This window comes from Teleopsis dalmanni, chromosome 1 (genome assembly GCF_002237135.1).
Source record: "Teleopsis dalmanni isolate 2A chromosome 1, ASM223713v2, whole genome shotgun sequence".
Lineage (NCBI taxonomy): Eukaryota > Metazoa > Arthropoda > Insecta > Diptera > Diopsidae > Teleopsis > Teleopsis dalmanni.
The window spans coordinates 23,095,662-23,104,975 of record NC_051846.1 but is presented as its reverse complement, the minus strand read 5'-3'; the positions used below and the strand labels follow the sequence as shown (position 1 = coordinate 23,104,975).

Sequence of the window (9,314 nt, the reverse complement as noted above, 5' to 3'; positions counted from 1 at the left end):
TAGTTTAAGAATCGTTATTAGTACGGAAGTAATTAATTGATTGGTATTAGAATTTTTAGAAATTATAATTAAGATTTGGTAATGATGAAAGAACATTATTTGTATTTGTAAGTATTTATAAATATAAGGAGTAATCAAAATTGTTTGAAATTTGAAATGAAAACATGCTCAAGCTCATAGTTTCGCTTGTCAAACTACATTTAAGATACTTGAAGATAGTATCTCATAAATAATTCCAGCTGAACATGTAAATTCACATGTACTGTTGCAATCAACATCAATCATATAAAGTGTTTGCATGAGTACAAATATTAGCAATTATTTCTGCAATGTCATTCACTGCCAGGCGAGAGATATTCACACATGCAACGCGCACTGAGTGGTGGGTTTGACAGTTGAACAATTTGGAGCAGACATGAATACAGAGAAGCTCCATAGCGGAAGTCTTGAGAATACGCTGCATCATGCAATGCGTCCATGTAAGAAAGCTTCTTGTACTTAACCAAAAAAAAAAAAACAAAAAAAAATAAATAATAATTCTTTATCTGTCTTGCATTTTAAATAGTTTTTTTGCTTTCACGGTTATTCGGTGTTATGCCTGCTTCCGGTCTCTGGTCCTCCAATGATGTTGCGCACGTACACTTTTCTTGGTGTTCCGTTGTTGTCTTCATATCGTTTGTATTGATGGGTTTTGCATTTATTGATTTTGTGTTATCAGCAAAATTGGTTGTCGGTAGCGGGTTTCGAATATATACTGTAGGTAAGAAAATATTATTTAAACAGCGCGTGATTTAAACGTAAGTATCTTAATAACTGTACTTTAACGTTTGTCCTAATTCAGGTCCTCTGAGCTTTAGCGTTATTTGCTTATGTGGCTACGTTTGCTTCTTTCTACTCGCACGAAATTGGCCAAATTTGATAAAGCAAACACGTCGCTGTGAAGTGATTTTTCTGCGGAAATGTTATGAAAGTCTCGCATCGAAGCGATTTTCTTACAACATCAGAGCATATGGTGCTATCTTATTTTGTGGCGCTGTGGGTAAGCTTATGTGGATCAGACGTGTATTTTATAAGAGCTGATTTATATCTTAAACATTTCTTAATGTATCTAAAAATATTTGTATCTGTGTTTGTGTAGTTGAACATATGCTATACATAAGCAATGCTGCGTACACGAATTATTTGCAAATTCAGGAATGCAATTTTACAGTCAATTTTTTAGAAAATTATTTCATACGGGAGAGTTCACAAATATTCTTATTGATAGCATATAAGCCGTGGCTAATACCATTAATAGAGGTAAGATGTGTTAAATAAGTTTATGGTCTTTATATATTATCTTCTCCATTAAACATATATAACTACAGTCAAACTTCCATAACTCGAAGTTTCATTCAAAGCAAAGCTTTGGCTTAAGGAGACTTTCGTTTAAAGAATTTTATTTTGTTATTGTATATTATTTGCTCTCTAAACCCTATTACACTCTATATAGTTTGAGTTATAGAAAATTCGATTTATAGAAGTTCAAGTTATGAAAGTTTGAATGGACTTATTGTTATTTACTATTGCTATTATTATTATTATAGAAAAAAAAATATAAATATTTATTATTATTTTTAAAAGGAACAATGGTACTCTGCGAGTCTGAAGACCTATTGTGCTATTAATAGCTAAAAAAATTATCCTAAGTTAATATAGACAAATTAATGCTGTTGGCGAACCTAATAATGTGTCTTGATTGTAGGTTCTAGATCTTATTTAATTTAATAATGTTCAAATGAATGTACTAAACTCGTTTCTTGTCAGTCATAAATACGATAGAATATGCTCGTGCCCTGTGACTCTAAATAAATGAGTCCAATACATTCATTTTAATTTCAGTGAATCGAATTAGATCTAAGATCTACAAGTTTCACTCTGCATTTCACAAACTTTGTTGGTGTCCTTAAGCTGCATCTACTGTCAATATAATAGTCAACAGTAGCATGACAGGTAAAGAAACCACTGATTTATCTGAGTTCAAATTTTTTAGACTGAGGAAATTGTCAATAATATATTATACAAATGTCCAGCACTGGCAAGCAGGAGGATGACTGTCTTGGGACACCATTGGGTTGGTGATGACTTGGCAGTCAATCTCTAGCCAAATGAACTGCTTGCAATAACAAGAGATGCAGCTATGCTAATGGAAACCTCTCTAGCTTTAACTCAATAACGACATTCGAGAATCGAAGGACGAAAAAGGACCCAAGTCGTTTCGTGGTCTACTTCGGCTAATCTTTCGCTTCAGTGGGTCCACTTGCTGGACGGAGCGCTGTTCCAACATCTCATAATATAATTAACTTGTCAATTCTATTATTGACTAAATGAGTTATTTTGACTGTCTTAGTGTTTAAGAGTCAGCCTTGGTCTTTTAGTACAGCTTATATTATATTTTTCAAAATGCCGATTCTCTCTCACAGCTATAGTATTTAATGTATTATGAATGGTTCAATTTATCAATATCTTTCTAAAAATGATATCGTTTAAAGCAAAAATGCAACATTTGACGACGTGGCTAGTGATATAGACTTCCGGTTAAGAAATTGTGCTCTAAAATATATATCTATTATATTCAATGCACTTAACAAATCTCTTCCAAATATTTTATCCTATTAAGTGCTTTCTAAATAAAAAAAATTGTTTAAATTTATACTACATTGCAATCATTTAAACACGTTTCTATTTAAATGCATTCCTCTACTGAATGTGACGTCATAAGTGGATAACGTTTGCAATGACATTTACATGGAATTTCATAGACATTTTTCTCACCCTGGTATGTGGAAGCCTTGCGATGCGCTTTAATCAATTTCATTGGAGAATTGAACGTCACATAAACGAGGTGCAAATTTTATTATAAAATTGTCACAGACATGCTCGACTGCAAGGTCTCTTAAAATACCACAAGAATTTTTTTTATTTATTTACAGCCCATGCCACGTGGGTTTTGGCAAGAAATGAGACGGGACTTTTTGAGTTTAACCGATGTGCTCTGGCTATACGATGAAAAATTGTCGAATTTAGTGCTTTTAGCCTGTGCACACAATTTATACTTCATATGTGTGCAAATATTTCATAGTTTTCAGTAAGTATTTTTTGGTTTTATAAAAAAATCTACAAAAACTGCTTCAAAATTACAGAATACAATTTTGTATGGCATTTATCCAACTGCATATATATTATAACTATTTTTTTTTTTTAATTTTTCTGCTACTCTATGGACAGTGACAAAGGTAACTTTATGACCGAAATTTATTTTTGGCTTTCAATAGTTTATGTGCTCATTCGTATCCTGGCAATGATGTTTGCCGCTGCTTCTATACCTGATGCGGCTGACAAAATTACAGTGGCCCTATATGAGATACCCACAGCCTATTGGTGTTCGGAGGTAGGTAGTTGGCATCCAAACTCAATTTACTTTACTTATCTTCTCTGCCAGTTCAGTACTGGAACCGTTAAAATGCAATCAATAAACTGAAACTAATACGAACTCTTTTTTGGCAGCTTACCCGATTGAATGAAGTTGTAGTCTCTGATTTAATTGCCATAAGTGGAAAAGGATTATTTTTTCTAACACGACGACTTATTTTTGCCGTAAGTTCATTTTATTTTATATATTTACACAGATAAATAGTATTTATATATATATTTTTTTTAATAATTTTTTAGATGGCTGGTACAATAATTATATATGAATTGGTTTTAATTAATCAAGTACGGGATTATCAAATGAATATCGATTTTTGTGCTTTTAATAGAAAATTATTTTATTAAACTGTATTTTTTATTAAAAAGTTTTGTTTATTAAATTAAACTAACATGTAAATGCGTTCACAAAAATATTGAAATTTATAAAATAATTTATAATAATAATAACAATAATATATTTTAATAAAGATATTAAAATACATTGGAAATTTTGAAAAAATTTTTTTTCACTTAACAAATTCTGCTATATGGAGGACATGTAAATCTTTAACGAGATACAAGTAAATAAGATATTAGATATATCCTTGTAAAGTCTTCTTTTAAGACTCGGAAAAGCCTATAGAAAATTTTAGACATATGTTAATTCTTTGATGAAGATGATTTTTTTTTTGAAATATTAAACCATACTCGTATCTGGAAAAATGTTTCCATACCTATATCTATTGATCCAAAGTTAGTTTAATATGGATAATACGCCATTTGAATTATAATTATAAAAACTTTATGGACACAAATATATACTTGTGCCCGCTATATCTAAAAAATAAAATCAGTGATATAACCATGCTCATTATCTTCCTCAAAAAAATGGAGGCTATTCATGCTATAATTCATGAAGTTTAGGTATACCTATTAACTAGTAACCTATGCAATTAATACACAAATCTACTAATTTGTTTATTGTCAAACTTCAGGAATCATGATTTTTTCAAAGAAATATGTAATTTTTATTCTATATTCTATATTTATTCTATATAATAATTAATTGTCTTAATGAATAATAATAATAATTTTCTTTTAATAATTTTTTTTATCTGAGCTCATTTAACATGAACATACTATGACCACCTACTTTTAGACTAGTTACAATAGTTCCGATGGATACAAATTTGAATGGAAACTTGCTTTATGTCTAACTTATGTTGAACTGCACTTTTTAGTTTGAAAGTATGAACTTGGCACCAAGATAGTACTATGGAAGTGTCATGGAACCACTATTAAATTACTGAATTGTTCACGAAGTTGTTTGTGGGCTATTCTTCAGTGTAACTAAAGAGAACTTAATTTGTCAGTAAGCCACAGAAACCAAAAATGGGGAGGTATTAACCTGCACTTCAACATCACTTACAAAACTACATAATATTCAGTAATTTTCTGAATTTCAACTTCAGCACTCTTAGCCAAAATTTGGTCAGCACTTTTGCCAACGCGTGTAATTGTGCAGAATTTATTTATTTTCAGATATTTTAACTTTTTAATTAACATTGCAAGAGAAACACAAATTAAAATTGAATTTGGTTAAGTACTACGTTAAGTACTTACTTTTTGTTAATTTTTTTTTAAATTGAATGAGTTTCGATTAAAAAGTTTTCAATGCATATTATTATTTAAAAATTACTTTATATTTAAATTAAATAATTTAATATTAATTATTAATTAATTTAATAATAATTAAAAATGCTTCAGTGATTAGTTAAATAACTTCAATCGTTTTGATTTAGTTCTTAACAAAAACAACTAATAGGATTATATAGTTGTTATAAATATTATATAGGAAACATATAACCCCTTCAAAGTGTAATATTTATAAAAATATGTATATATTACATATACATATTATATTATAATAAAATACATGATATATTTTATACTGTATTTATAATATGATAAATGATATATAATGCAGTGTACAAAGTGTACGCAAGCAACATGCTTTAACTTTGGGGGAAAATTACTTGGTTCGAGAAAAGAAAAAAAAACAGTAGATTATGGATCCATTTTTAATGTCTAGAAGAAATTTTTCTTCTATCATTTCTTCTATCATCTATCATTTCATTTCTTCTATCTATTCTTCTATCAAATTACTATTTTTCTATTATCGGCTTTTAAAGCAACCTACTACTGCTCTATTTCATATACACAAAGTCCTCAGTGCGTATGAGTGCTCATAAGTAAATGTGCGTAATTTTTGATGAAAATAGTTTTAGAATGGAAGAAAAAGACAATTACAAAAAAAAATAATAAGTTATAGAAAAAAAATTTGTCTCTAAAATGTGCTGGCAAGATAATTAGATTTTAATATGCAAAAAAAATTAGTGAACAAAATTTAAAAAATTTAAAAAAAATATAATTTTTCTATAATGATAAAAATTGTTAATCAACAACCAAATTTGATTAACTTCAACTTTTGGATTTATTAGAGTAGAAAAATAATATAGATATTAAATTACATGATATTTTATGGACTAAAAATAAGTGCATTAATAATTTAAATAACTTGAACCAAGTTTCTTGGAGATTTATTTTTTTTTTTATTTATTTTACTTATTTTGAAAAATGCTTTAAGGATAAAAAATCCTTTTGTTGCATCATCTTAGAACTAACTTAAAACTAACTTAAAACAGACATAAATAATATGTACACAATTAATAACTATTTACAAATTATTTATTAATAAAGCAAAAAAAAATATTAAACCAAAAAAAAAATTTAATTAAAAAATTAAATTAAATTAAATTAAATTAAAAAAAAATTAAATTAATATTAAATTAAATTAAAAAATAAAAAAAAAAGATTTAGGAATAAAAATTTAGAACAGATAATTAAATATTACAAACAGAAGGGTATTAGAAAAGAAAAAAAAATAACAATGTGGATGATATTTTCATCATCCATTTTTCGAGAGGAACGTAACTCTCTGTAAATATTGAATTTAAATTGTCTTTCATTTCAACCATACAAATAGACTAATGAATAACCTTTCAAAGTTGGGGCATGCCTGCACAAATAATAGTGTATATTATATTTTATAAAAGAATATTTTATGTCATATTTATATATATACCTATATACACAAATTTAATATTTTATATATTTATTATTTGTCACACATTATTATGACAATATTATTAACAGTATATATAACACATTGTTTATTATTTATTATATAAATAGGTGCTATATATACTATAGTATAGATTATACAATATATCGAATATATCGTATTTTATATGTATATTCTATTATTTATTTATGCATTTAAAAGAAATTTATTATTAACTTTAATTTATAAATTTATTATTTTATATTACTATAGTTTCATCATAAATAGAATTGATTTTTAAAAAATTATTTTTTTTATTTATTTTTATATTTGAAATTGATTTAAGAACGTATTTTTATTAACTTAAATTTCTATAAACTTATAAATGAATTTTTAATAAAAATGTTTCGACTAAAGTTCATATTGAACTTAATAAATAAATAAATAATCATTGTCATTGTTTGGATTTCATTAAGAGGCTTATGAAATATTAGACATATTTCTGAATTTAAAGAAGCAAAATATGAACAAATAAAATTTTAATATTGTTGAAATACAATTTTATCAAAATTTTACTAAAAATATATGAAGTATCATCAAAAACTCAAAATACCCAGTAGGAAATTGTAAGTTCATATAATAAAAGTAAATGCCTCTCATCTGCTTTGTTTTTGCTCAGCTCATGCACGGATGCGACTCACTACTTTAGATCTCCAACTAAATAGCATTTTAAGTTTAACCAAAGATTCCAGGTGATTTTAAATCTTGAGTTTTTCCATTATAAGATAGTACAATGGGCCACTAAGTCTAAGGGAATCTATTTGGATCGCCAGTATAACCTAACCTATAATAAAGGTATTTATTTTATACACTTTTATATAGAAAAAAAAAATATTTGAAAATCTAAATAAAATCTATTTCTTCTTAAATACTAAATATTATTTATTTTTGTTGATATTTAATAAGAATTAAATATTACTTTAAAAGTAATATTAATTATTAGAGATTTTATTAGAATAAGCAATTTCAAAATTTATAGAGAAAATTCATCAATAACACAAATCTATTGATGACCATTCGAAACTAGATTAGTTTAAGAAAAGTTTAAGAAAAGCAGAAACAAAAGACAGAGTTGAGGTCGCAATATTCCATTATACGTGGTAGTAATTGATCTTCACGTAACGTGCATTCTTTATTGATAAATTATTCTCTTGTAAAAATTTTGCAAAAAGTTTTGGATTTTTCTTTGTTGGGTTATTATGTAGACAAAAATCAAATTTAGTGCACATTAAACTAGAACTCAAACCTTATATGCATGAAAAGTTACGATGAATACGATTTTAATTACTGAAATACTAAAAATGATTTAGCATATTTCGCATAATTATTCGCATTTCGCCCGGTTGTCCGTACATTCTTCAGATAGTTTCTTCGAAAGGGTATTTACCCAGAATTTGTGCATTAAATAGACATGAAGGAATACACGAACTATAAGCCAACGTTAATATTACTATACCAACGTTCTGTATTGTTATTTTCAATTAAGTCGTCGTAAGTTTTGTTCTTCTCCTCCGTATTCGTCATTTATTCTTATCAAATTGAACGCGTTAATGGGTATGGCTTCTGGAACGCACCCATTTCACATTTTTGTATCAAACAAAACATTTCCGTTCTCGTTTCAATGTTCCACAATTTGTGTTAGTATCAGAGACAATCGCAATATAGTCATAATCATGCACCATCATCACTGTCATCCCATTCAAACCGTTGTAGTCGGTTGCGCGGTTGTAGTGAAAAGACGCACAGCCGATAAATTGTTGACATCGCAGAAACGGAAGGGCGTACAATATTAAAGTATCTTGAAATGTTTGTTTGTCTTATTAATGTGCCCTAAACTATTTCAGCAACATTTAATGCGCTTTTTGACTTAAATAAATACTCATTTAAAATAATTTCAGTAGCAACAATATTTAAACATTCACAATGACTATGGCAAGTAAGTGAAAGAAGTGGAAATTTAATATTTTCTTAAATTTATTTAACGAATTGAAGACTTTAATATTTTTTAAATTTTAAATTAAATTTAAAAAACACTTGTAATTAAGAGATTAAGTTTTTTTTATAAAGCAGGAAAAAACGTTTGTTTTGGAAAAAATCGAATGTTTATAACAAATAGATATTTTATACCAGAGATATTTTTCGGCTTTCATAAAATATATTAATATATAATCAGAGAAACTAATTAATTCATTGTATTCAAAGGTTTTACGATTGCTAATACGATTGATGATTATATTGACATAATTAAGCATATGTATTTTTATCAGCGATCCAGACTATCTCTGGAACTTATATATAACACTTCTATAAACATATTTGTATTAAAAACTTAATATGAAACAGAAATTATGTTTGATATTATTTTGATATTTAAAAATAATATTAGAGTTTTTCATTGCAACAGATGGATTATGGATCGGAAAGAAAAAAAAACTGTTAATTATAGACACAAAGCATTAACAACTAATTAATATATTTCAACTCCAGCAAAATATAACAAAATATAGGGCAATGATTCCATTTGTTTAGAAAGTCACTAAATTCTACTTACATACGTCAGTAGGACTGAGGTCTATGTTATGCAGACCTCAAATGAGAAACTTTTGTTGCTTTTAATATAAATTTAAAATTTCAAATGACCAGAAAAAAAAATAATGCTTAATATACGATTATACACAAA

At 27.1% G+C, this 9,314-nt stretch overlaps 2 protein-coding genes across 2 annotated transcripts in view; one reads left to right on the top strand and one right to left on the bottom strand.

Annotated features, from left to right (window-relative positions):
• The first annotated feature begins 415 nt into the window (after positions 1-415).
• Positions 416-3,816, top strand: LOC119678338 (gustatory receptor for sugar taste 64c-like). The gene is made up of 9 exons (XM_038090122.1): positions 416-479; positions 566-760; positions 842-1,039; positions 1,139-1,299; positions 2,762-2,884; positions 2,973-3,127; positions 3,268-3,430; positions 3,547-3,636; positions 3,712-3,816. The coding sequence occupies exons 1-9, from the start codon at positions 416-418 to the stop codon at positions 3,814-3,816; spliced, it is 1,254 nt and encodes a 417-aa protein (XP_037946050.1).
• A 3,248-nt stretch (positions 3,817-7,064) lies between these two features.
• Positions 7,065-9,314, bottom strand: part of LOC119678334 (gustatory receptor for sugar taste 64c-like) — a 3,016-nt gene continuing 766 nt past the window's right edge. The window contains exon 4 of the mRNA XM_038090107.1: positions 7,065-7,076. Coding sequence (XP_037946035.1) covers positions 7,065-7,076 — 12 coding nt within the window. The remainder of the gene's footprint in view (positions 7,077-9,314) is intronic.

Excerpts from the sequence above, each read along its gene's own strand:
- LOC119678338 (XM_038090122.1), top strand. The coding sequence starts at position 416 with ATGAATACAGAGAAGCTCCATAGCGGAAGTCTTGAGAATACGCTGCAT. Across the intron at positions 480-565 it reads GCATCATGCAATGCGTCCAT|TTTTTTTGCTTTCACGGTTA; the intron begins GTAAGAAAGCTT and ends CATTTTAAATAG. Across the intron at positions 3,128-3,267 it reads CAAATATTTCATAGTTTTCA|TGACAAAGGTAACTTTATGA; the intron begins GTAAGTATTTTT and ends CTCTATGGACAG.